Source organism: Panthera pardus, unplaced genomic scaffold (genome assembly GCF_024362965.1).
Source record: "Panthera pardus isolate Hobbes unplaced genomic scaffold, ASM2436296v1 HiC_scaffold_15, whole genome shotgun sequence".
NCBI lineage: Eukaryota > Metazoa > Chordata > Mammalia > Carnivora > Felidae > Panthera > Panthera pardus.
In genome coordinates, this window is record NW_026526710.1 from 61,098,840 (window position 1) to 61,126,660 (window position 27,821).

Here is a 27,821-nt window from a genome sequence, read left to right on the forward strand (position 1 = left end):
TGAGCTACTGTTTCTGCCTCAGACCCTCCAACAATCAGCCAGTAGGTCTCCACTGAATGCAGCTCCCAGAGACGTGCGTGGGGATCCAGAAACAGTAAGACACGAAGCTCAGCCAGCTGGGGGTGGCGAGTGTGAAGAAACAGCTCAAGGTAGCCCCTGCCAGGTGCCAAATGAGTGATAGAGACGGGGCGTTCTCCACGAACTCAGGGGAGGCTGGTGGGCAGGGGAGACGTTTTTGGAAGAGCTGAGAGGTGACCTTTAAAGATGGGGAAGGCAGCCGGTGAGGTGTGAGCAAAGGCCCCTCAGTGGGAATACGCGTGGCGTGTCTGAATTTTGAGTTGACCAGTGCAAACGGCTGGTGGGGGGGGGAGGTTAGTGGAGTTAGCAGGGATCAGGAGGATGGGGCTTACTTTCTGGCAAAGGGGTGTGCATCTCACCTGTAAGCAATGGGGAGCTCCCCATTTGAAGGCAGACCAGTTAGGAAACTTGGCTCAAATGCTTTGCTCTGTGCATGGAGTTGGCTTTCTTCCTTCACAGCTCACTGTCCAATAGGGGAGGCACTAACCCCAAGGGGCAGCTTGGGAGGGGGCTAGTCGGAACTCAGATGCTTTATAAGTGCAAAATGCACACTTGGTTCTGAAGACTTAGTGCACAATAAAAAAACAATGTACTAGGGGCGCTTGGGTGGCTCAGTCGGTTGAGCGTCCGACTTCGGCTCGGGTCATGATCTCGCAGTTGATGGGTTCGAGCCCCACCTTGGGCTCTGTGCTGACAGCTCGGAGCCTGGAGCCTACTTCTGATTCTGTGTCTCCCCCTCTCTCTACCTCTCCCCCACTCATGCTCTGTCTCTCTGTCTCTCAGTCTCTCAATAATAAATAAACATTAAAAAAACATAAAAAAAAAAAGCAATGTACTATATCTCATTTTTTTTCCTGGAGTACTTGTTGAAATAATAACACTTTGGATATATTGGCTTATGTAGCATATACTATTTATTTATTTTAATTTTTAACGTTTATTTATCTATTTGGAGAGGGGGGAGGGGCGGCAAAAGAGAGAGACACAGAATCCCAAGCAGGCTCTGCGCTGTCAGCACAGAGCCCGATGCGGGGTTCTATCTCGCCAACCGCAAGATCATTACCTGAACGGAAATCAAGAGTCAGGAAGCTGAACCGACCGATCCACACAGGCGCCCCTAGATATATTATTAAAATTAATTTCACCCATGTCTTTTTACTTCTTTTAAGGGTGGCTACTGGAAAATTTTAAGTTACACACGTGGCTCACGTCATAATTCTTTTGGACAGGACTGGATTAGAGTCTCTGTATTTTTTACGCAATTCCCTTTCCCTGCAGTCATGCCGCCTTTCACTTCTTTCCATGATCTCTCAACAGCCCTCCTTCCTTCTTCTTGCCCCTGTCCTCTGTCACCTTGGCCTTTTTCTTCTCTTTTGATGGTCAGGCATGAGTGAGGGAGAAGGGGGAATCCAGGACCTACTTGCTCAGGCCACCGCCCCTGGACTCAGCAAAGCCAGAATTCAACAGGCAGAGAAGTCCTACTTACCCAGAATGTTTGTAGAAATAAACCTTCTAGATAATTCTCTCCTGGCTCATTTGAGGGCAGTCAGAAACTCTTTTGGTTTTCATTTGGATTTGCAAAGAGTTATTTTTAAAAGATTAAAAACGTCTATCAACGGCATGGCCATCATTTACAGAGTCAAAAGGCACCAGTATGTAAGATACATGTAGCAATGTATCTGCCTCTTCCCCTCTCCTACAGCCCAAAGCCCAATTCATGCCACTCGTCTTTAGCTGTTCACTTCCTGAAACACATAAATTACTAAGTAAATTCTTATAATGCTATTTGTTGATTTTTCAATTTTGACATTACACATTTTCTTTTTATTTAATTAATTAATTTAAAAATGTTTATTTATCTTTGAGAGAGAGAGAGAGAGAGAGAGAGAGAGAGAGTGCGTGAGCAGGGGAGGGGCAGAGAGACAGGGAGAGAGAGAATCCCAAGCAGGCTCTGTGCTGTGAGCACAGAGCCGGTGACGCGGGGCTCTGTCTCATGAACCATGAGATCATGACCTGAACCGAGATCTAATCAACTGAGCCACCCAGGCACCCTTATAGTTTCTTATTAAGAGAGAAATGTCTTTTTCTGTTCTAATATAGCTTATTAATGTTTGCTTTATTATACATATAATATATAATATATATGTAATAGAAATCTTTTTTACTGCTGAACCAAGTAGTACATAATAATTACACTTTCTTGCATAACTTTTTCTTTCCTGGGAGGTAATAACTGCCTCTTTTTGTAGTTTAGCATTATTTTTTGTGGTTGCCTTGCTTTTTATGACATTTGCACAAATTCTTACCAAATTCTGTCAAACTGCAAAATTCTGTCAAATATTATAAAATTTTTTAAATTATTTATTTATTTTGAGAGAGAGAAAGAGTACATGTGTGAGTGGGGTAGGAGAAGAGAGAGAGAGGGAGAGAGAGAGAATTCCAAGCAGCCTCTGAGCTGTCAGCACAGAGCCCGTCATGGGGCTCGAACTCACAAACCGGGAGATCATGACCTGAGCCAGCGTCAAGAGCCTAATGTTTAACCGACTGAGTCACCCAGGCACCCCCTTCAAATACTGTTTTTATGTGGCTAAATCTCTTGGTAGTCCTATCCTTTCCATCTCCACCCCAGGACACCCTCTCAGAGCGCCTCCCCTCCTGCTGCTTTCCTGTGCAGTGCTGGAGCCACTGCACGGCTTGGGAAACCCCATCTCTTTCAGGCCGCACCCCCCAGTGTCTGCTCCTCTTTCTTGGTTTGTGTCAGTCCCTCTCTGAGAAACGTGCGGAGAAGGTTGATGTTTTTGAGACCCAGCATGTTTGAAAATGTCTCTATTCTATTCTCATGCTTGATCAATCAATAGTTGGGCTGGGCATAGAGCTCTAGATTGAAATCTTTTTCCCCCTCAGTATCCTGAAGGCAATTGCTCTACTGTTTTTATGCTACCAATGTTGCTTTTGAAAAACCTCATGCTATTTTGCTTCCTGACCCTTTGTGTAGCCCCTGTTTGCTTTCTCTCTGGAAAGTGTTAGAATCATCTTGGCTCCTACAATTTGGATATTTTACAGTCAAATGCCTCAGTACGGGTTCTTCTCCTATCCATTTTGCTGGGCACTCAGAGGACCTTTTCTATCTAGAAACTCAAACGGTCAGTTTGGGAAACTATCTTGTACAATGTTTTTCATATTCTCCTCCCCCTTGTTTTCTCTGTCTTTTCTCTCTCACGAGTCATGTGTGTAACCTTCCCACCCATCTCTATGTTTATATCTGTTTTCTCCTATTGCCGGTCTCTCGGTTTTCTCGTTCTGCTTCCTGGGAAATTTCCCCAGCTTTGTCTTCTGACCCTTCTGTTTTTAATGTCCAAGAGCTCTGGTTTTCTCTTAGCTCCTTTTAAAACAACTTCTTGTTTCATAGATCCAACATTTTATTTCTCCGCGGATGTCAATTATAGGGTTTTTCCTTTGCATGGCCTCTGTTCCTTTGGGTTCCTTTTGTTTTGTTCTTTTAAAAATTTGCTACATTGTCTCTCTTTTCACTCAGTAATCTTCCTCAGAGACTGATTACCCTTGGGCTATCTGTTCATGGTGAAGACTAGGTCACTAAAAGCTATCCAGAAAGTGGAAGCGATTGTGTGTGCCTGTATGGACTTTTAAATGTACAGGTTTCATTGCAGAGAGGCTAGTTGGGGACCCAGCCATTTTACTGGGCCCTCCCAACCAGAAGTATCTGCAGATGTAGAAGTATCTGCAGATGTCTTTCTGGGACCAGTTTCCAGTGCGCTACTGGGTGACCGTGCTTTCAGAGCCAAGTGGCAGAAGGGGGCAGGGGCTTCCAAAGTTCCGTGCATAGACTTTCACTTAAACCCCCCCGTTTGAGCACGCTGCTGCATTCTGGCCCAGTTTCCCTACAAAATGCTAGGATGAGGGAGGGGGTAGTCAGTGCCTCCGTGGGAAAGGGGAGAAGCCCCAGGCATTACTGGTCCTCATACAGACTTGTCATCAGTGTCCCTCTCCCCAGCCTTCCAAAGTAGCCACCACCTCCAATTCCTGACCCAGAGGGGCGGCAAAATCTGTCTACTTCCTGTTGCCCGCCCCCTCGGGCGGACACTCATTTCCGGTTTCTCAGCGCTGCAAATTCCTCCATTTGCTTTCCATCTTCCAAAATCTGTTGACATCTGCTGTCGGCTCGTGTCATTTCTACTGTTCTCTCTGTCCTTAGCTGTTTATCTTCTCTTTACAACTTTGCTCTCATTTCAGTGGGGTTAAGGAAGGAGCAGACATGTGCTGAACCTGCCACGTTTAGCAGGAAGCCCCGGTGAACGTTTGTGAAGTGCCAAGTTCTCTCCCTTGTCTTCATAAAGGGCCTCCAAGCTGAGAGCTGGCTCTTTCCTCATGGAGAATCTGTAAGGCTTTCCTGTCATCAAGGTCAATGTTATTTAGAAAAGTCGTGGAGACTAGATTAAGCGTACCCTGAGCCCAGCTCGTTCTTGGAAACGGTTGCTTTTAAATACATTGTAACACTGTAACAAGTTACTTAACTTTTATGGAACGAAAAAATGACTTTTCGTGGATTAGTCTTTTTCCCGAAACTGTATGGAAAACAATGTCTGGTTGTTTCATCTCTGGAAATTAGGGCTCCCCCCGGGGTTGGGTCCTTAGGCTGAACTCCCTGTTTTCTAGGTAGCATCTATGAACACGGGCAGGAGGGTCAGTGAGTGTGCACGGCAGCCGTCGAATTCAAGGCCAAACTGCCGCGAGGGGCCTGACACCTCCTCCAACAAGTGTGTTGATTTTTAAAAGGACGCTTGCGAATCGGGTCAGTAAACGAAACGCTCCTCTCTCCAACACACACGGCACAGAGCCTCTACCTGGCGGCATTACAGACGGCCACGTGTGTCTAAGAGCAACGACACTGCTGCGTTCCTGCGACATCGAAATCCGGGCGTTTCACCAGCTGCCGGCGCGGCCCCTCGGTGGGGGAGGGGCGCAGGGCGGGTCCTCACCGGGTCTTCTCTGTCCTTCCTCTCCAGGTGCCCCCTTTCAAAGGTCTCAGCATCCTCACGCTACCTCCTGCCGCCACTTCCACCTGGGCCCCCCGCAGCCGCAGCAGCTGGCCCCCGACTTCCCCCTGGCGCACCCCGTGCAGTCGCAGCCGGGCCTCAGCGCCCACATGGCCCCGGCCCACCAGCACAGCGGCACCCTGCACCAGTCGCTGACTCCGCTGCCCACCCTGCAGTTCCAGGACGTCACAGGTCCCTCCTTCCTACCTCAGGCCCTGCACCAGCAATACCTCCTGCAGCAGCAGCTCCTGGAAGCCCAGCACCGCAGGCTCGTCTCGCACCCGAGGTGGGCACTGCAGCCGGGAGCGGAGTGGGGGGGGGGGGAGGAGGGGGGGAGGAGGGGGGACGGGGGTGGCCGGAGGCGGGGGGAGGAGGGGGGGGCGGGGCCTAGAGCGGGACGCCTGGCTTCCCCCCCTTGCCCCGCGGGCTGGGCAGGCGGTCCTGAGTGGGTTTACCCGCCGTGGCTGGGGGGGCGGGGACAGCTTTTGCTCGTTAGAGGCGTTGGTGTCAGGCAGGGAACACCACCTGGACCCCACACGGGTTCCCTCAGTAGCTAGTGTGTGTCCTTGCCATACCACCCGGGTGCAGGGACGGGGACTGAGTGACTGGTGGTTTCTGCTCACGGTGGGGGAGATGGGGTCCTTTATGTCTCCTTGAGCTCCATGGTCACCTGATTCTAACACCTCGGTTCTCTAAGGGACACCAAAGGACGTGGCTGCTTCCGCCCTGGAGCCCGAGGTCTGGTTGAGGTGACTAGCTCCGAAACAAATGGAGAGTAAAATTAGATAATACTAATCAGATAGGTCCGAAGGGCTGTGGGACCCTGGGGAAGTCACTTCACCTCTGTCAAGAGAAAGAGATTACACTGGTGCTTCCCAAATATTTTTGCCTTAGGACCCTTTACACTCTTTAAAAAAAAAAAAGAATGTTTATTTTTGAGAGAGACGGAGACAGAGACAGGGCATGAGCAGGGGAGGGTCAGAGAGAGAGGGAGACACAGAATCTGAAGCAGACTCCAGGCTCTGAGCTGTCAGCACAGAGCCCCCCGCGGGGCTCAAACTCATGAGCGTGTGAAATCATGACCGGAGCCCAAGTTGGTCGCTTGACCCACTGAGCCATCCAGGGGCCCCAGGACCCTTCACACGCTTCAAAATTATTGAGGATTACACAAGCTTCTGTTTGTGTGGGTTATGACTATTAATACTTACCATGATGGAAGTTAAAACTAAGAAATTTTAAAAATATTTATTAATTCACTTCAAAATACAATAACAAACTCATGCTAACACTAATAATATCTTTTTTGGGGAACGAGCTATATATACATGTAGTGAGAAGAGGGGCTTTTTTTTTTTTTTTTACATATTTGCAAATCTCTTTAATGCCTGGCTTAATAGAAGACAGCTGTGTTCTCATGTCTGCTTCTGCATATTCAATCTGTTGCAGAATCACATTTGGTTTCTAGAAAACCTCACCATTCACTTATGAGAGAATGAGAGTAAAACAGTAAATAACGTCCCAGTATTATTATGAAAATAGTTTTGACCTCACGAACCCCATGACGGAGCCTCAGGAATCCCCCGGGGGTGCTTGGAACACACTTTGAAGACTGCTGGACCTGATGGTCTCTAAGGCTCTGAGTGGAGTCTCATCCATGACTGTAGGGGTGCAGGTGCAGGGGCAGAGATGAATGTTGTAGCAGGTCGGAGGGACAAGAGGTCACCATGCTTGGAGTGTTCAGGGAGGCCTTCCTGCAGGCGGCGGCTTTGACCGGCACTACGAAAGCTGGGAAGAGTGTAGAGAAGGGTGGAGGAGAGGGGTGCACAGGTGTGCGGAAGCCTGCAGGAGGCGTATCTGTGTGTCTTGGGGACAGCCTACCAAATTCAGAAGGAAGAAGTAGGAAAAGGAGCAGAGGAGGGGAGAGAGTTTGGGTGGGATGGGTGGCCTGCTGCAGGCACACCCGGGGAGAGGCCTCAGAAAAGTGGACAGAGCCGGGGCAGCAGGAATGGTCAGGCTGCTGCCAAGCTGGGGAATGTCCTCAGAGTTTGGGAAGGGAGGCAGAGCCCACTGCTCTGTAGGCTGCAGGCTCAGGCAGACGACGGCTGCTCGGTGGTCCTGGGAGCTGGGCTGGCCGTGGGCAGCCGTGACACCGCGGGCCCTCCTTCCCTTCCTGTGCAGGCGGAGTCAGGAGCGTGTGTCTGTCCACCCCCACCGCCTCCACCCCAGCTTCGACTTCGGCCACCAACTCCAGACGCCTCAGCCTAGGTATTTGGCTGAGGGTACTGACTGGTGAGTCTTTGGGGCCCCTGAGCGAGGGAGGGAGGAGGGTCGGAGGAAGGTCTTGCTGGTCCGTGGAGACCCTGTTTCCTTCACTTTGAATGGGGCAGGAGGCCTAGTCCTCAAGCTCTTGCCTTTGCCTGTGCCCCCAGTCACCCTCAAGGCCAAATGGCCCCCAGTGGGCCTGGTTTCAGCAATTAGCTCATTATGTGGCTGGATATCATCATGCACCCGGCTTGGGGCTCTGTGCTCACGGTCCTGCAAGGGAGGAGGGGACAGAGTTACAAAACATTTCCCAAGGTCAGTGAGGGCTGGAAACCAGCGGTTTTGGGGAGGCGGGCAGAAAGGAGAGTCTCAAGAGCTAGCTAGTCAGGGAAGGCTTCCTGGAGGGGGTGGGCCTTGAGGGATCCACAGAGAAGAGCCAGGGCCAGTCAGCAAGACCAAACACAGGCTCGTAGAGGCAGAGCCAGCAGGGTTGGAGGTAAGGACTGGGGAGAGAAGCTGGGGAGAGAGATTAAGAGCTTTGCCTGATGCCTTTTAGGCACCAGGTCCCTACGAGGCCTTCCACTATCTCTTGCACTGGAGACAGATGTCTTTGCAGTGTTGCTTGGTTTTGGGTCCTCTGCCCTACCTGACTCTCTGGTTCTAGCTCAGAAGTTGGCTGACCTAATCTAGAGTCAGATCCAAACACCCAAACACATGAAAAAGACGTGTAGTTTACTGAAGCACTTAGGCTTAAAGGGCATCATGCTTGTCATTTATTTTTAAATAGTTCAGAAAAAAAAAAAAAACCCTGGAGAAGTGTGTGTGTAGATGTGTATATGTATACATGGAGAGAGAGAGAGAGAGAGAGAGATAAGAATGCAGTAAACAGTAAAACATCAACACATGGGGAATCTGGGTGAAGGGTATCCAGGAATTCTTTGTGCTGGTTTTGCAACTTTGAGGTCAAAAATGTTTCTTGAAAGAATGCAAAAGCAAACAAGAAACTTCTATGGAAAGGGATGGACTATTTTTTTTTTAATTTTTTTTTAATGTTTATTTATTATTGAGAGACAGAGAAACAGAGCATGAGCAGGGGAGGGGCAGAGAGAGGAGGAGACACAGAATCCGAAGCAGGCTCCAGGCTCCGAGCTGTCAGCACAGAGCCCAACACGGGGCTCGAATTCACAAACCGCGAGATCACGACCTGAGCCGGAGTTGGACGCTTAACCGACTGAGCCACCCGGGGGGCACCAGGGATGGACTATTTAAAAAAAAAAAAAAGACATCCACTGTGTCATTCTTCAGTCATTGGGCGAACTGGACATCCAGGAATGAATGATGCAAAAACTGGAAAGTTCTGGTTGGTTACATGTGCAGGATGCTTCCAGGGGCAGGAAATTGTTGTTCTGGCACATTCCGATGTCTCTCAGCCCTCTGCTGGTTCTTGGGGACACTTCCTTAAAAGACAGGCTGCATGGCGGCCAACTTCAGTCCAGGCTTTTTCTAATTAGCAGATTCAAATCAGGAAGATTTAATTGCAGTTTGGATTGAATTCTGTCCCTCGGCACTCAAGCCCATCCGATTGAATTCAATTCAGCACACACCGAGTGATTTGAACAAACATGTCGGGGCCAGTGCAGCAGGTTGGGACCGGGTAGGTGACACGGGTGAGTGGAGAGTGGTGGCCTGGAGAGGTGTCAGGTGCAGTGTGGGTGTGAGCCCTGCCAGGCTGCTTGCTCTAGCCAGACCTTCCGTCCTCCTGCAGCTCAATCACGCTGCCCTCCTGACCTCTGTCTGCCTAAGAAACATAAAGACTGAGGCCCTGAGAGGCCTTAGCGGGGGAAGAGGGGAGGCCCCTGCCCCGAGGCACATCTGGGTCCACCCCGGGCTTTCTCTGCCTGGCCTGTCACCCTTACTTTAGGATATGTGAATCCTACCTAGGCAGCTTCTCTTAGCTGGGCACCTTGGCCCCAGAGTGTGTGGGAGCAGCAGGCCTTGGGGGATCAATCCCAAATATGCCCCCTTTTGGGTCCATGCCTGATAACGCGACCCTGAACTTGAGCTCCAATGTCTCTGTCCTCATGGTGCTCCTTCTCTGACTCAGTCCCGGTTTCAGAGTTCCAACTCTGATGCCCTGTTCTGACTGCCTACCCCCAGCCTTAGCCCTGCCCAGGCAGAGCCCCCCAGGGGCACCTGGGACCTGTGAGGCAGGGCAGCGAACAAGAGCCTCCTACTGTCCTTCCCCTGCAGGCAGCTGTGCCTCTGCCAAGCCTCCAGATTCCCCTGTGAGACAGTCCAGCACGGATGCTCCCCCAGGGAAGAACGTAAGGGTCTGTGTAGCAACTGGACCACAGCATGCTTCAAGGCCATTGATAGTGGAAAATAAAGTTTAGCTATATGTATATATTAGTTATATTAGCTATATATATATTTAGCTATATTAGCTATATGTATATGTGTGTGTGTGTGTGTGTGTATATATATATACGTATATATACATATATATACGTATATATATATATAAATTTTTTTGAGAGACAGAACATGTGTGAGAAGGGGAGAAGGACAGAGGGAGAGCGAGAATCCCAAACAGGCTCCACGCCCAGTGAGCCCAACATGGGGCTCAGTCTCACGACCCTGGGATCATGACCTGAGCCAAAATCAAGAGTCGGACGCTCAACCAACTGAACCACCCAGGCACTCCAAGTTTAGCTTGATAGTTAGACAGAGCTGACATAAACTGTGCATTGAGACAATGCCCACAGGAAATCTCCAGAACACCGTTCTGGGTTAACCCTGTGGCTCTAGGGCTGTAAGGTATTTCTGTGACCCTGTTCAGCCCTCAGCCAGGTTCTCACAGTTTGGGGCAACAGCAGAAAGGTGGGAGACACTGCTTTTCCAGGGGCTGATGTGTCCTAGGGTAAGTCCCAATCCAGGTTTCTTTTGCACCCAATGAGTGTCCCCTTTTCAGGGATCCTGGGTTTAGGAAGGAATTTTCTGGTGAGATGATAAGAGGGGTATCCCAGAGACCACCCAGGGCCAACCTGGGCAGGTTATCCCACTCATTGAGGGTCAAGGTGCCATTGCTCCCCCAGTTAGCATTCTTGCAATTGGGTCGACTCTGTTCTAAGTTCCTTTGGACATTGCTCTTGGTAGAATTCCCTGAATATCTCTTTGTTGCTTTGAATTGGGTGCCCCCCCACCCCCGCCCCGAGGCTGCTAAGTAAATACTGACAGCCAGAGCTTCAGCCACATGAGGGTGCGCCATGGAACACCTTCCCCAAGGCAGGTCAATGGAATGGGCCCAGGCAAGGCTTAGAACCCAGGTGGCCCAAACTGCCTCGCCTAGGACTGTGGATCAGGCACGGCCACTCTTCAGGCCTCAGAAGGACCTGGGGAGCCTGGGGGCTGGATTAGTGGGTTTCTAAGTTTGCTTCCAACTGAATCCAAGAATTTAGCTCATTTCCCAAATGATAGACTCATGAAAAGTTATCCCAGGGATTTGGGCTAATATATTCAGGAAATACAGCACTACATGTACATTGTAATATATATGTATATCACGGCTAGAAATCCCTTTAATGCCAAATGCCCCTCATATTGGTTGTTTGTTTGTTTGCTTGTTTGTTTTTGTTTCTTTTGATGTATTTGTTGAAGAATTTGGCTGCTTTTGTGGAGTTTCTCCTTTTCTGGATTCAGCTAGTTGCACTTGTACTCTGGTGTATCCCTTAAGACCTCCCTCAGTTTCTCTATGTTCCCTGTGCTTTGGTGCTTAGATCAAGGTTTGAGCAGATTCCGGTTCAGCTCTTACTATTTCTTGGCAAAAATCCTTCACAGGGGGTGTGTTTTTCCAGCAGAGAGCTGGTTGCCTTTCCTTCTGTGATGGTAACATCAAATGATCTTTGCCAGGAGCCTCTATTCCTTTAGGGGCTGCAAAAAGGTGACAATTCAATCCTTGCTTCCTCGTTTATTACCTAGGAAGCTTTTATAACGAGAAATTTCCCTTCTTCAGCCATTTGGTTACCCTCAAGTACAGCTAATAGAGGAAAGGCAGGATAAACGTTGTGTTCTTTCCCTTTCTTTACTAGTTTTCAAAATGAAGTCTGGGTTCCCTGACATGCTTCAAAGGGCCCTGTTTTCCTTAGCGTCACATAACCTATGCGATGGGTTTCCATCCATCGTAATTATGCTCACTGACTTGCCAGGTGTCCAGACTGGCCAGGGGGAACCTCTTCAGGATGGTTCCTGAATCCTTTTCACCTCTGACCTGGGGTAACTTCCTTACTCGCAGTTATGACAAGACGTTTCAAAACATTTTGTGCATTTTCTGCCCCAGACCTGAAATTAGCCGTTTCCCAAGGACCTGGTTCCTTTTCAGTCACATTGACAGGTTAAATTTTTTTTTAATTTTTTTAAAAAGTGTGTTCACTTATTATTTCTGAGAGAGAGAGAGAGAAAGAGCACAAGCTGGGGAGGGTCAGAGAGAGAGAGGGAGACACAGAATCCCAACTTATTATTTCTGAGAGAGAGAGAAAGAAAGAAAGAGCACAAGCTGGGGAGGGTCAGAGAGAGAGAGGGAGACACAGAATCCCAGGCAGGCTCCAAGCTCTGAGTTGTCAGCACAGAGCCCGACGCAGGGCTTGAACTCACAAGCCATGAGATCATGACTTGAGCCGAAGTCAGACGCTTAACTGACTGAGCCACCCAGGCACCCCATTGACTGGTTAATTTTTAAGGGAAATGAGTTTTCCTGTACTTGCAGGAGTGGGGGGCAGGGGTCCAGGATAGATTTTCCAACCTCACCGCTCTAGAGGTCCGTCCCTCTTCTGTGGTTTTCTCCAAACACTGCCTCTGCTCCCACCTCTGTCTCTGCCTCCCTTGTCTTCCCTTTGCTCCATATCCCTCCCTGAGCAGCTCTATTTGAATTCTTCTTTCAGCATTTCTGCCAGGGCCGGGCTTTATCTTGGGAGGGAGCCTTGGTGCACTAATTTGAAGAAGCTTTGTGAGGCATAGACCGTCCCGGCCCCTTCAGGCCTGGCAGACCCCTTGCCTCCTCTGAGTCTCCGTTTTCAGCACTTTAAAGAGAGCCGACGGGGTTGGTGATGCCAAGCCCCTTGCAGCCTTGGTGGTTTGTGACTCTGACTCTTGTCCCTGGGCTTGAGGTCTGAGGTCCGTCCTCCAGACCCCCTTCAGACGGCTGAGTCACACCGCCCTGTGGCCTCGTCCCTGCAGGGATCTCAGCGTGGACGCCGGCTTGAGCCCTGCCCAGTTCCAGGTGCGGCCCATCCCTCAGCACTATCAGCATTACCTAGCAACTCCTCGAATGCACCACTTTCCCAGAAACTCCTCCTCCACGCAGATGGTGAGTGGAAGGGCCCTGCTGGGAACAGACCCCCCCTTGCTGCCGGCGGGTGCCGACAGCTGGGTGCCGAGGGTGGGCCAAGGCCAGAGGCTCCCGTGGGTCCTGCTGTCACGCCGCCCTCCCCTCCCCACTCCTGTTCCCACCTGCCCGGCCAAAGTCGGTACTGCGGCAGGACTGAGTGGAGCGCTCGAGGAGCCAAGGGGGTGCGTAGCAGGCTGTGGTCTGTGGGGAAGAGGCCAAGGACAGAACAGTCCTGGTGGTCCCTGGCCTCACTTAATTAATTTCTTGGAGTCAGTGCCTCCCTGGGCTTTGATTTTGCTTATCTGTGGGATGGGAGGAAGAAGCCTGCCTCGTCCTTCTCACAGGGCTGTTGTGAGGGACAGAGGAGACCCCACAGGTGGCCCTTGGGCCCTGCCTGCTGATCCAGTTCTGCTTTCTGCAGGGGGCTGGTCTTTGTCAGCACAGGCATCGGGGTGGCAGAAGGGGGCAGGTTGGGTTTGGGGGCCTTCTGGTCGGTCCCTGGCGTTGCGAGCTAAGTGGAGCGAAGTTGGATATTCCATCAAAGCGGCAAAAGACAGATGGCAAAGTCTTATCTCCACCCAGCTGCTTCACAGTTCCACCCTTCCAGCCCTTGCCTGTGTCATTAGCCACTCAGTTCCTCAGTCTCCGTATTTGTCAAATGAGAGGCCTGGAGCCCTCGTCAGCTCTGAGGCACGATGGTTCGGTTCGTGTCATGAAGCACCATCTCCTGGGGAAAAAAGCTGACGTTTATCGAGCACTTACTGCATGGCAGGCCCTGTTCTAAGCACTTTGCATGAATTATCCATAACCTTATCCAAAAGGGCATTGTCCCTATTTCACAGATTGGCAAACTGAGGTATAGGGAGGGTTAGCTAACAGGGTTCATGTAGAGAGGAGCTGTGATGGAGATCTGGCCCCTCTGACACAAAGCTGATGCCAGAGCGAGGTGAGGGAGGCAGAGCCCTGCCAGCACAGGGTCAGATTCTGTCTTTATGTAAGCTTTTGATATTTTGTTCACTGTGGACTTCCGCATTTGATTTCAATTTAAAAGATACTGCGTGAAGATATTATTTACCTTGATTACTGAGTCTTTTGTGTTTAAATTTTGTGCTCTCACCTGCATTTCCCAGTGAGGACCCTGGCCCCAGCTCTTCCCCGTCTAAGGCAGTGCAGAGTGGAGAGGAAGGAAGTGGCCATGGCCACCCAACTGCCTGGGTTTGAAATTGTGGTTCTGCCACTTGGTTGCATAACTTGGGCACTTACTTTATCTATTTGTGTCTCATTTGCACCATCAGGAAAATGGGGATTTTCCTATTTGTCCTATCAGGAAAATGTGTAATTGCACCCACATTCTAGAGCAGATGAGATCATTAACTTAATCATGTGAAGTGCTTAGATAGTGCCTGCCACGAAATAAATGCCCAATCAGCTCGGTTATTTTTCTAATTATATTAGTATATGGTATATATATTTACTAATTTATATATATTTTTAGACGTTTATCCATCTATTTTTGAGAGAGAGAACATGCGTGTGTGTGAGCGGGGGGGGGGGGGCAGGGAGACAGGGATAGAGAGAATCCCAAGCAGGCTCCTTGCTGTCCGTGCAGAGCCTGATGCACGGCTCGAACCCACAAACTGCGAGATTATGACCTGAGCCAAAATCAGGAATCAGATGCTTAACCAACTGAGCTACCCAGGTGCCCCTAATTTAATTTTTTGTAATGTTTATTTATTTCTTGAGAGAGAGAGAAAGAGAGAGACAGAGTGTGAGCAGGGGAGGGGCAGAGAGAGGGAGACACAGAATCTGAAGCAGGCTCCAACCTCTGAGCTGCCAGCACAGAGCCCGACACGGGGGTCAGACTCACACGCTGCGGCATCATGACCTGAGCTGAAGTCAGACGCTTAGCCGACTGAGCCACCCAGGCGCCCCCAGGTGCCCCTAATTTATACTTACTTCATTGATTTTGTTATTTTTTTCTGGGGCTGGTCTAGTACAGGCTTTGTTCTTGATGAGGAGAGGAGGACAGAGGAGCAGGAAAGATAGAACTTCTGCCTGAAGAATCTTGAGGGTGTGCAGATTGGTGGTTATGAGGGTGGTGAGGAGTTGGATGCCAGGCTCATGCAGCCGGGAATCCCATCTGAGCGTTTCCTCCCCAACAGGTGGTCCATGAAATCCGAAACTACCCTTACCCTCAGCTTCACTTCCTTGCTCTCCAGGGACTGAACCCCAGCAGACACACCTCTGCAGTGCGGGAGAGCTACGAGGTATGCCTGCCCCTCTGTCCGGCTCCAGCTGGGTTGGTGGAGACACCATTATTGTTCACTGTCCCCTCCCTCTTTCCCCTGCTGGTGGGTAGGGGATGGGAGGTTGCAGTGAGCTTCAGGGTTGAGAGTAAGAGAGAGAAAAAGAGAGAGTGAGTAGAGATGTGGGGTCTTTCAGTACCAGGCAAGTTCTTCCTGATGGCTATGTGAATGGCTCCTGTTAACATCTTTCAGTGCCCCTCCACCTTATCCTCTGTGTGTGTGTGTGTGTGTGTGTGTGTGTGTGTATGAGCTTGTACATGCAGAGTGCACATATCCACATTTTTCTCTTTGCAGGAGCTGCTGCAGCTTGAGGACAGGTTGGGAAATGTGACTCGGGGAGCCGTACAGAACACCATCGAGAGGTTCACCTTCCCCCACAAATACAAGAAGGTGCGTCTGCAAGCAGTTCAGCCTGCATAGTTGAGGTGCTGTGGTTAGATGCTCTGAAGCTGTGATGCTTTCCCAGGGTCTTCTCCCTTGTCTCTGTCAGGTGTGACCAGGAGGGGAGATAGGGGTGCCTCTCATCATAAAAGAGGAGGGCTGGGTGTGTGGTACACATGGACTTGTGAGTGGGTGTATTAGGTAGGGGTACAGGTATGTCAATGTTTGTATCTGAATGAGGTGAGCCAAGGGAGCACCTGCAGTGAAGGCTGAGATTTGCCTTAGAAGAGAATTCCAAGTCCAATCCCTTGTGTGGACAAATAGGCAAGTAAGCCTTCAGAGCAGGGGTTTCCAATCCTCACTGACCAGCAGGATCAGTTGGGGAGCTTTTAAAGCCACACGTTTACAGGCTCTACCCTAAGCCTGTAGAGGTAGATTCTCCAGGGTTATTGCTCAGGAATGTGGAGTAGGATTAGAACCCAGGGATTTGATTTTTAAAACATTTTAACATTCAAATAAATAAAAAATTTTTGGAAGCAACCAAGATGTCCTTCAATAAGTGAATGAATAAACAAACAAACTGTGGTACATCCATACAATGGAATATTATTCCATGATTTTTAAAAATGAGCTATTAAGCTATGGAAAGACATGTGGGCACCTTAAATGCGTATTACTAAGTGAAAGAAGCCAGCCCGAAAAGGTGCCATACTATATGATTCCAACTATATAGCATTCTGGAAAAGGTGAAACTAAACAGTTAAAAGATCCCTGTTGCCAACGGCTTTGGGGAGGGAAAATAAATGAGCACGTGGGTGACTGGGTATTTTTAGTGAAACTATCGTACGTACTGTAATGGCGGACACATGACATTGTGCATTTGTCAAAACCCATAGAATTCTACAACACAAAGAATGAACCCTAACGTAAACGAATGTTCTTCAGTTAATAACTGTGTATCACTATCAGTCCGTCAGTTGTAACAGAGATACCACATTAATGCAAAATGTTAATAATAGGGAAAATGTGTGTGTGTGTGTGTGTGTGTGTGTGTGGTGTTGAGAGGGGGAGGGATTTGGGAATGCACTGTGTTTTCTGCTCAGTTTTAATGTAAACTAAAACTTCCCTACAAAATAAATTCTATGGAAACAAGTATTAAATAGTTTTTTAAAATTTAAGAATTAAAAGCTTGGCAAGTGCTGAGAAACTTGGAGTGGGAAAATGCTCATGGTGGTCAGGCCAGAGCCCATCCTCACTTCCTCATGAGGTGCTAGGGTGCAGTGGTTGTGATCACCCGGCGTTGAAGTCGGACAGGGCCAGCTTTTAATTTCAGTGTTACCACTGTCTTTGGGCTGCTATAACAAAATACTACCAGCTGGAGGGCTTAAATGGCAGCCATTTATTTCTTGCAGTTCTGGAGGCTGGGAAGTCCAAGATCAAGGTGCTGGCAGATTTAGTTCTTGGTGATGGCTCTTTTCCTGCCTTGCAGACGGCCGCCTTCTGCTGTAACCTTACATGGCAGAGAGAGGAAGCTCTGGTGTCTTTTCCTCTTTTTATAGGGGCACTAATACCATCCCAGGGGCTCTGTCTTCATGGCCTCATCTAAACTTAATTAGTTCCCAGAGGCCCCATCTCCTGGTACCATCACATTGGAGGGTAGGGCGTCAATATGTGAATTTGGGGATGGGAGGCACAGACATTCAGTTCATAACCACTGCTGATAGCTAGGTACTCTGGACAACTTACTTGGCTTTTCTGGCCCCTTCTCTGACCTTTATAATGTAAAACGGGAGTGATGTGTTAGTAGTGACCATAAGGGGTGCTCCAGGGATTCAGTGGGACAATGCATAGAACAGCTTAGTACAGTGCCTGGTATCTGGCGAGTGACCGGGAATGGTGAACCACTCTCACCTTGATACAAGGCTCACTTGTTCTAGGCTTGCCCAGGTGTCCATGCAGTAAGTGTCAAAGACTATGAATCTTGGTCTCTGCAGACCAAGATAGAGGCATTGGATTCACCCGTAAGTGATTTCAATCAACATTTATTAACCTCGATGTGTCCTGTATGGGTAGTGTGTTCGTAGAGGAAATGACAGTGTTTCAGTAACTAAAGGTGTCATCTCCAAGTGGAAAACGATCATTCTCTGCAGGGAGAGCTTTAGGCTACTGGAGGAGAAGATGGAAGAAATGAGTGATGTGTTCAGGAGCCCGGAGCAGCTTCCGCATCACCGATTAGGGTGTCCTCGCTCCTGCCAGGGCCACACTCTCACCTGCCCTCGTGGCAACAGGCCGTGAGGAGACAGGAACAGAACATACATTGAGAATGAGAAGGGAATGTGGACCAAGCCAATGATATAAAGAATTGAGGTAAAAATGATGAGACTAAAGGGACAATTAGGGGAATAGAATATTATAAAAAAGAAACCAGGGGCGCCTGGGTGGCTCAGTCAGTTAAGCGTCCGACTTCAGCCCGGGTCACGATCTCGCGGTCCGTGAGTTTGAGCCCTGCATCGGGCTCTGCGCTGATGGCTCAGAGCCTGGAGCCTGCTTCGGATTCTGTGTCTCCCTCTCTCTCTGCCCCTCCCCCATTCATGCTCTGTCTCTCTCTGTCTCAAAAATAAATTAACGTTAAAAAAAAAATTAAAAAAAAAAAAAAGAAACCAGAAGAATTAAAAATATGAAATGATAAACTTTAGGACCCACCCAAATAAATTGTGAAAAAAACTTTGAAAATGTGAACTGAGAGGGGTGCCTGGGTGGCTCAGTCGGTTAAGCATCCAACTCTATCTTGGCTCAGGTCATGATCTCACGGTTCGTGGGTTCGAGCCCCACATCAGGCTCTGCGCTGATGGCTGTCTCTCTCAAAAGAAATCAATAAATACATTTAAAAAAATTTTAACTGAGAGCCAAGTAATACAAAACAAAATGAAAAATATTTTACAATGGTGATATAAGAATAGAATATATAAAATAAATCTATTCATGTAGAAAAATGTAAAAAATAAGAATTAGGCAAAGATATGAAAGCAATGGGGGTGCCTGGGTGGCTCATTGTTTAAGGGTCTGACTCCTGATTTAGGCTCAGGTCATGATCTCATGGTTGCTGAGTTTGAGCCCCGCTCAGGCTGTCCACTGACAGTGCCGAGCCTGCTTGAGATTCTCTCTCTCTCTCTCTCTCTCTCTCTCTCTCTCTCTTTCTGCCCCCCCCACTTGCACACTCTCTCTCAAAAATAAAATAAACACTTTTTAAAAAAGATATGGAAGCAACATACAGAATTAAAACCAATAACACTGACATGAAAAGGTATTGTGCATGAGGACAAAGAGGGACAGACAGAAGGAGTAAAATAAATATGAAATAAATAAATGCTGAGAAAAGTTACTGTTAAAATAAAAGTTACATGGATGAGAAGAGAAGAAAAAACCCAGAAGACCTAAAAGATTACAAACACAAAAGAGAAAATAGGAAAAGATTCGAAAAGAGACAATCATTAAATATAGATTAGACATGGTAAGACAATTAGGTTTAAATCATTAGCTATAAAAAGGAAATCATGAATAATGGTCGGGAGAAACAATAGAAAATAGGCAAATAGTGACTCTTATTAGTGTCATTTATGGAATATCCCTTTTCTCAAAGGACCAGCTAAAAGAAGGCCACTCCCCACCAGAAACACAGCTGGGCTGTTAGGCAGGCCGACTGTCATTCCGTTCAGACTCAAAAGCCACGGTGGTTATATGTGACTAAGGGCGTAATTTTGATTTTCTGGATTCTAGATAAGGGCACACTTGCAGTGGCCATCGCATGGTTTGCAGTTAGCGTGTGCAGGGCACAGGGAGCCTGAGAGCAGAAGCTTAGAGTTTCTTCAGTGTTCCAGGGAGGCTACAGTACTCTGGACACCATATCACACTAGGGATCTCCAGGGCTTTGGACCAGGGACCAGAGTGGGGAAACCTGGCCCCCAAGCCTGGCATGAAGCTTACAGTCATTCTGTGCATGTTGCTTATCTTGTGACTCTTCAGATTTTTCTCTTGGCAAGAATGGCCTTTATCCCTGCTTCTCTTTGGAAAGGGGCCAGAAGGGCTAGTTTTCTTCCCATGGATATTATCAGACTGTTTCACTGCACAGCATGGAGATGAGGACAAGAAACATGGCTGATTTCATTCAATGATTAGATTCCTTGGTCTCCAGAATATTTTTTTAAGCACCAGTGATGTGCCTTCTACTTGGCCAAGTGTGGAACAGTACCTAAAGAAGGGTGGACCATGGTCCACACCATCTAAGAGCTTGGAACTTCCTATAAACTAGTTAACTATTTTCAAGTAATTAGCATAGAATTTAAAACAGGACAACTAAAGTCAGTAAGTATAAACAGAATGTTTGATGTCCAAACTTGTGTTTGGAGCTGTTGCCTATGCTAAAGGAACTTTCTGGATAGGAAGAGATCCAACAATATAAAATTATAGGAGTTAATGCCAGGTTGAGGAATTTTGCCTTCATCTAGTAATAGATGAATAAATGAGTAGACGTTAGTTGAGTGGAAGAGAGGAAGGGAGGGAGGGAGGGAGAGAGGAAGGAAGGGAGGAAGGAAGGGAGGGAGGGAGGAAGGGAGGGAGGGAGGAAGGAAGGGAGGGAAACAGGATGGATCGATGGATGGATAGATGGATGGATGGAGGTTTAAATGGGTGGATGGATGGGTGGAGCTTGCTGGACCTGAATGTGAGGGAAAAGCCTGGAGGCAGGGGTCTATGTTGGAAAGGATGTAAGGAGGATGGAGAGTATGAGGGGAATAGAGCAAACCGTTCATGCACAAACCATTGTTGTGTGAAGGATCGATTCATTAGGCACCCGCTTCCTGTCCAAACCCTATGTGCCCTGGGCCAGCATACCACCCCTGTATCCTGAGGCAAGGAGGAAGAGTTGGAGAGGAGGCCAGGAGAAGGGGCTAGCGACAGCACACCAGCCTGGGGTTTCCTTAAGAACTTAGACACTGACTTACATGTAAGGGAGGGGAGGCTGTGGATGAAAGACAGTAGGCACCAGGTGCGTCTGCTCCAGGTAACTAATGCCCCTCCTCTTCTCACAGCGAAGACCCCAGGATGGCAAGGGCAAGAAGGAAGAGGGGGAGGAGTCAGACACAGATGAGAAATGCACAATTTGCCTGTCTATGCTGGAAGATGGAGAAGATGTGAGGTAGGAGGCCAGACTCTTCTGTTCCCCCTCCCTTCCCGCACAGGCATTTGCGATCAATCACCTGCTGTATGTCAGGGGCGTGGTGCTTGCTCACTTGTGCGTGTGTGTGCTGGGCGTGCCACAGTGTGCCGCGTGGTTGCTCCCGGCAGGTAGGCGTGGAAGATGTGCGATGTCTATGGTGTGGACTGGTGGACACAGAGTGTAAGAGAGCAGGGTGATATTTGGCCTGGATGGGTCTAAGACAAAGTCATGGCTTTGTTTTCGGCTGGTCTGAAAGGGCTTCGTGGAGGAGGGCCTTGTCATGACTTCCCATCCCAGCCACAGCCTCACTCTGGAACAGGGCTCCCCACACCCTCTTTGGCCCATCCCCCATGGCGTTGGTGTGGTCCCCAGTCCAGTGAGAGCCGGTGTTGCTCCGCCTCTGGCCCCGCCCCGGGCCCCTCTCTTTCCACCAGTCCTCTGACCCTCCCTTCTCTTCCAGGCGCCTCCCCTGTATGCACCTCTTCCACCAACTGTGTGTGGACCAGTGGCTCGCCATGAGCAAGAAATGTCCCATCTGCCGAGTGGACATTGAGACACAACTGGGAGCCGACAGCTGAGGGAGGAATTAGCCAGTGGACACCCCATTTTCCTTCACCAGGTCCCCCCCACGGCCATAGCCCTTGCAGCCAAACTTTGCCTTCTGAGCCATTTGATGTAGAGGAAAAGCCTGCAAGCACATTTTGTGGAAAGAGGAGTTGGCGGTATCAGTGTCTGAGGGAAAGGAGGGGTGGGGGGGCGACCCCCCCCCATCCAGAGCGGTGACTGCCCCCATCCACCTCGCTGCGCGGGAGGGAGCTGGCCGTGCCCGGAGCAGGGGTGGGAAGGGGGGGCCCACGCTGCTGAGAATCTGGATGCGAACTGGAAGGTCCTAGCTGATAGACAGGCCCCTCAATCCTGTCCTTTGAAGGATTGTGTATATACCTCTCGACCACGTAGAAACCATGTAGGGGTCTCTAGCTATTTCTGTGGATGGCAGCCGGAGCATGTTAGCTTAAGAAAAATGTTGTGTGTGGTGCTCTAGTCATCTTGTGGTGGACATGTCGCTATTACGAATTCGCACCAAATATTTCTCATTGAGTTCCTTGTTTTGGTGCCTGACTGAACCAACCAACGACAGCCCAGATCTTCCCGTCTTTATGAGAAAAAAGGAAAAAGGAATCAAAGGTGAAAAAAAAAAAAAAAAAAAGCCAAATCCTGTTTCTGGTGAAAAAGGATGATTTTTTTTTTTTTTTCACCCGGGTTGGGAGGCGGGAGGGGGGTGGTTCTTGTTTTGTTTTTGGTTTTGTTTTTTCCTTTGCTTTTGTTTTTCTCATGTTTACAGTGCACGGAGTGTGGAAGGGGAGCGTCTGGGGAAGGGGAGGGCAGGAAAAGGGGGAGACGGCGGCTTCGCTGGGCACCCGAGGGGCTCAGCCAGGGCGAGGAAGGCAGAGTTTGGGTCAGTGAAAGGGGAAATTCTGTCTTGAAGGAGGGCCCCCCAGTTCCAGGGCACATGTACTTAGTTCCAGCCATGTCCCGGGTCCCGCGGTCCCCTGTGGAACTAGGGCGGAGCTAGCTTTGCGCTCGAGTTGCCCCCGTGTTCCTCAGAGCCAGGATGTCCCTGTGTATGCCACCTTCTTCCTTCTGGCTGTGTGTATGCCCTGTCACAAAGAGGCGATTTGGCCACGGCCTCCCTATGCAAAAAACTCACTGGATGATGAAGATATGATAGTGCAGCTCGTGGTGGACCCTTGGTCTTGGCCAAAGTGCTCTGGCTGGCACTCAGGGGCTGGGGTCAAACACCATGGACCTGGGGGAGGACTTCCGCTTCCTATGGGATGTCTCAAATCCCAGTGGAGTCCCTCAGAGATGGCCCTGGCCCCGAGACGGTGTCGGCTGGGCTTGGGAGGCCCTGTGTCCCTAGTCTCTGGCTCTTTCTCTCTTTGATGACCTTGGGCAAGTCCCTCTATTTCCCTGTGCCTCATTTGCCTTCTCCTGAGAGGGGGGAGAAACGACAGTCCTCCCCATCTCCACTTCTTCGCCCTCACCTACATGTTGTGAGGACTGATAACCATCCACTCCACACATTCGTGCTGTGTCCTGGGACCCTCCTGGGGGTTTAGGGATGGGAGTGGTGAGAGACAGAGATCCGGAAGTTCGAAGCGACACCACCCAATGTGTCTTTCTGCACCACCCCGCAACTTTTCTGAACCTCAAAGGGAGCAGGGAGATGGGAGGACAGAAGAATGGAGATGGGAAAATCCACCAAATCCCAACCCCAACCCAGCTTTCTTTATCCATGTGCAGAACACCCCAGCCTAGCTGAAATTCTGCTCTCTTCCTTTACCCCTCCCCCTCCCTTATTTGCACTGTCCTCGAAGCCTCCCCCTCTCCTCGCCCCTCCCCCAGTCTCAATGCCCTCATATCAGTAAGCGAAGACTAAGGAGGACAGGATACTTATCCCCTATATGAAGAAATTCTGTAAGGTTAAGGGTACGACCAGTACCAATGGGTTAAAAATGACTGAGAGGCAGATTTTGGCTTGAGGTAGAACCTTCTAGCACAACCAGAGCTGTCGGGCAGAGGCATGGCTGTTCTGGACACCTGCAGGCACAGAATGGGGATGTGGCTTCTGGTGGAAGGGTTACTCAAGGATCTTACTCAGACTGAAGCCTCTTCCAGCACCAATATTCTCGTGTTCTATAAAATCTTTCCTGAGTGCCTGCTCAGTGCTGGGAGAGAGGACAGTGTCCCTGCCTTGAGGAGCTTACGGTTTAGCCGAGGAGGCAAGACACATACAATAGCACAAAAGTGGTGAATCACTGACACAGGGTTAACAGCAGCGAGCATTACGTCGTCCAATTCCATAGTTCGGTGCGTGAACTGTCTCCAGGGCTGAAGGCTGGAGAACCCACCAGTGCAGAAAGTGCTTCCCAATCAGGATTTGGGGGGGGAAGCTCATCACTAGTAGCCACAGGAAGCTGGGACTTCTCCCCAGCCTGCTTTGGACCGGGAGGCAGCCAGGGTGGTCTAGGGAAGGTCACTCCCCTCTTAGTCCGGGACTCTTGTTCTCTCTGAGGCTGGTTCAGAAGGCTAGCAAGTAGAGGGAGTCGGTGCGGAGCCAGATGGCACGAGGGCTGGTGTCCGCGGGTTCTAGTCTTGGCTCTTCAGTGACCAAGCACGTAATGCTGGAAACCTCCTTCTCTCTGGGCCTCAGTTTCCTCAGCTGCGACGCAAGGAGTCTGGATTGGATGCTTGCTAAATTTCCTTCCGACACTCACATTCTCTGATCCTCCCTGACATCAACACATCCTTCAAGTGGTAGGGCCACGTGCCTACCGAGCTGTTGAAAACAACTTCCTGTGGGCACCAACATCTGTCTCAGGGGCTGAGAGTGGGAGTGCGGTCCCCTCCTCCTCCCTGTTCTGGGCACGCTCTGAGTGCCCCAGGCCAACACTAGGCACTAACTGGGGTGGGGATCACCCAGTGGGGAGAGGTCAGCCGCTGACTATGGGGGTGGATCCTGAAGCCCTCCTCCCCTCCCCATCTCTCTGGGGCCCTCGCACCTTGCAGGGGGGGCACAGGAGAGGACGTGGACTCAGGCTCCTGCCAGCTCCAGGCTCCTTAGCCGGGCAGCTCTCTGGGTGAGAAGACAGGAGAGGGGTCTGTGCTTCTGCTCCCTGGAAGCCCCCTCTCCCTCGCCCGGAAGCCCGGGAAGACGGAGAAGAGGCAGGCTCGGGCCTCAGCATCTTGTACCCACCACCTCCGGGAGGGGAGACCCCCGGTAGTCCTCCTACTGCTCAACTCAAGGGACTCAGACCCTTTCTTGACTGAGACGCATGAGTGCCTTCTGGGGTGAGAGCCACCCCAGGATTCAAGTTGGGCCTCCCAGCCGCAGTGTAGCCCTGGCCGCAGCGGGTTGCAGAGGACGCCAATCAACGAAACCAACGCCACAGCCACAGCCACAGCCACAGCCAGCGCCGGCTGGCGCCAGCAGGGGGGCGGGCCAGGGCACAGGGCTCCTCTACTGGCCCGGACACCTGGCCCCCGTGGCCCTGGCCCAGCAGTCGTGACAGGACTCAAGCTACTCTTCTGCAAATGCCCCAGCCTCCCTGCAAGTATTCTCAACTCTTTACGCCTAATGAACAAGCACAGTTTTTTCAATGGTGAAGAAAAAGCACCAGATCTTTCTTTCTTTCTTTTTTTTTTTTTTTTCCTGAAGAAATCCCCCAAGCCCCCCGCCCGCCGGCGGGACAAACACTCCCCGCGTGGGGCTGTAGCAACGTCTGTCAGGTCCCCTGTCGTGTTTCATCTCCTGCGCGTAGAGCAAATGCTAGAGCGATTTCAGCTGATAGAAAAACAAAAATGAAAAAAAAAAACACAAAAAACAAAAAACATGGCACGTTGCTAGTTTACAGGGTTTTGTGAGTTTAAATGCCTTATATTTAACAATCATAATTTATGACTAACTTGTAGATATCGTGGGTTCTTATTTAATTATTTTTATAGTTGTTTTGCATTTTTAATTATAATTTATTTATTTAGAAAGGATACTAATTTTTTTTATTACTCCTATTACCTCATTTTGGCGTTGTTTCTGGGAGTGGAATGCTTTGCATGCATTGGTACGATGACAAACAACTATGAATACGAAAAAAAAATTTAAATAAAATTCCGCGAACTTTATTTCGTCCAAACTATCAGGGTGTGTGATTGCAAGCTGTCCTACTGTGGTGCTGGCCTCTTTGGATACATTCCATACGAAATGCAAACCTTTGATTCTGTATGCTGTGACCTAGTGAAAAACTCCAATATAGTGACTGTATTTAGCACATATATAAATATAATTTGCACTCGTCAGCAGACTGGGGTAATCCTTTCACTTGCTACCCCTGCCCCCTCCCCAGCCCCCTCACCATTAACCTATTTTTCTTTCTTCCCTAACCCTTCCCACGACCTCAGCCGATCCTGCCTCCTAGGAAGGTCAGGGGCCCCTAGGGGTCACTCTCTCCACCTGGGCTCCGTATCTCTCTGGTTCCAGAACTGGGCCCTTCAGACATTACCAGCTGGGGCATCTGAAAGCCAAAATCTGAAAGCCTGATTTATTAGAAAGAGCCCTGGACTGGGGGGGTCAGGAGGCTCAGGTTCTCAGACCAGTTTTATTGCAAACTTGCCTGTGACCTTGAGCAAGTCACTTGGCCTCCCTGAGTCTCAGGGTTCTGGGCAGAGGTGAGGGAGGCAAAAGGGAGGGTGTCTAGGGTCCCTCAGACCCAGATAGACTAGGATACAGACCCAGTGGGGACCCCTCGCTGGGCTTTCTCAACCTCTCAGGAGAGAAGGAAGGGGAAGACAAAGGATGGAGGGGTGGAGAGAAGGAGATGAAAGAAAAAAGGAGAGAAAGCGTCCTGAGAATTTATTCAGTGGATTTGCTCACGGTAGACACCGGGAAAGGGTTTTGTCCTTTTATACGCAGCATTCCGCGGGAGTCAAGGAGGCGGGATAGGTGGACACATCCCCAGACGCAGGACGCGTGCTTTCACGGGGTTCCGTGGTCATTTGCAGAGCGAGCTGAAGGCCACATCTCATTAGATGTGGGAAGGGCATAGGCAGAACAGCAGCCCCGAAGTGTGGTTTTTGGGATTGGCACCTGTCCTGTCCTCTCTTGGAGCCTCTGTTGTTGAGCAGTACCCTCGACAACAGATTGGGACAAGGATTTCAGACCCATGGTCTCTCCTCCCAGCGTCGTCTCCACCTCTGCCCCTGTTCCACGGCTGTGGGGAGGGGAGGAGCTGCTGTGAAGGACAGGAGGGCCTTCCGGTCTCTGAGGACCACGAATGCTAGGGGAGGCTTTGGGGGAAGCAGTAACCTCCAAGGCTGGTAATGCCGTGAGCCCAGATGCCTCTGAGCCAAAAAGAGAGAGAGGAGGTCCATGCCCCCTGGGGGTCCTCTGAGCCAGGGCTGTGACCCTGGCCGGGAGAGGGAGGACCCCTCCTGTCCTCCTTCCCTTCTTTCCCTTCTCATCCTTCCCTCTTGCCTCTTGACATCACTGCCTTTGCCTGGTGGAGAAGTCCATCCTCCACATGAGGCCCCGGGATGGTGCTGATGGGGGAGGAGGCGGAGGCCCAGACCCACCACACTGCCGGCCCAGGCTTGCAGGAGTGGCCGGGCCGCGTAGGGCCCCCGAGCCCCACCTTTGCTCCGGCCGGACTGTGGGCCCCGTTCCCTGGGCTTCCTGCCTGCTGCCTGCCCAGCTTCCCTTTCCGCCTCTGCCCCAGGAGCCGTGTTCTCCTGCTTGTTCCTTGGAGACGGCATGGCCACCACACTGCCAGGCCTGGCGGACACGGCCCCCTCGGCAGGGCTCCTGGACGGACATGCCTTACGCCGCTCTGCGGGGTCAGAGTGGGAAGGGGCCCTTTGCCCTGGCTGGCCTGTGCCCCCCCCTCCCCTCCTCCCGGCCCCTCGCCTTTCCCTAGCCCCACCCTGGCCTCGGACGTGGCTCATTTCTCAGCTCCAGAGCCAGCCACGCCCGGCGCCAGGCCCGCTGGGGTAATTTGGTTGCCCCTGGTAAGTGAAAGGATTATCCTCAGTGTTGATTGTCCTTTTTTGTAATCCTCCTGCTGTTCTGTTCTGTTGTGCTGTGCAACATTTTGCTACATAGACTATTTTATAGCAGAAAGCTAGAAGAATATTTATTATGAATATTAAAGCAATAGTGCATCAATGAAAAGGCGGAGACATTAGGAATTGTGTAAATGCTTAGATTCACTTTTGGTGGATTTTTTGTACTTTATTTATAACTAATAAAAATGAACTGCATTGCTAACTACACCTCGCTGGTGCAGGGTGCTTATTTCCACGCGTACCCAGGGCGTGTCTGTGGGAAGCCTCTCACAGACCTGTCTTGTGTAAGAAGTTAGGTAACACCATCCCCATCCATTTTCCTCACTGTCCTTCACCTGTTTCCCTTCTCCTCCCCCTCTCCTCTCCCCATCTCTTCCTCCTTCCTCCCCCCTCCCCTTTCCTCCCCCTCTTCCTTGTTCTTCACTCTTCCTCCCCTCACCACCTCCTCCCCCTCTCCCTTTCTCTTTCTCCTCTCCTCCTCCTCCTCTCCCTCTTCCCCCCACCTCCCTCCCTCCTTCCCCTCT

The 27,821-nt window shown here is 50.2% G+C and overlaps 1 protein-coding gene across 1 annotated transcript in view; it reads left to right on the forward strand.

Moving 5' to 3' along the window:
• Positions 1 to 27,504, forward strand: part of ARK2C (arkadia (RNF111) C-terminal like ring finger ubiquitin ligase 2C) — a 113,229-nt gene extending 85,725 nt beyond the window's left edge. The window contains exons 2-8 of the mRNA XM_019464147.2: positions 5,103 to 5,418; positions 7,311 to 7,421; positions 12,627 to 12,756; positions 14,940 to 15,044; positions 15,378 to 15,473; positions 20,552 to 20,658; positions 21,140 to 27,504. Coding sequence (XP_019319692.2) covers positions 5,103 to 5,418; positions 7,311 to 7,421; positions 12,627 to 12,756; positions 14,940 to 15,044; positions 15,378 to 15,473; positions 20,552 to 20,658; positions 21,140 to 21,257 — 983 coding nt within the window. The 3' untranslated portion in view covers positions 21,258 to 27,504. The remainder of the gene's footprint in view (positions 1 to 5,102; positions 5,419 to 7,310; positions 7,422 to 12,626; positions 12,757 to 14,939; positions 15,045 to 15,377; positions 15,474 to 20,551; positions 20,659 to 21,139) is intronic.
• Positions 27,505 to 27,821: the final 317 nt, after the last annotated feature.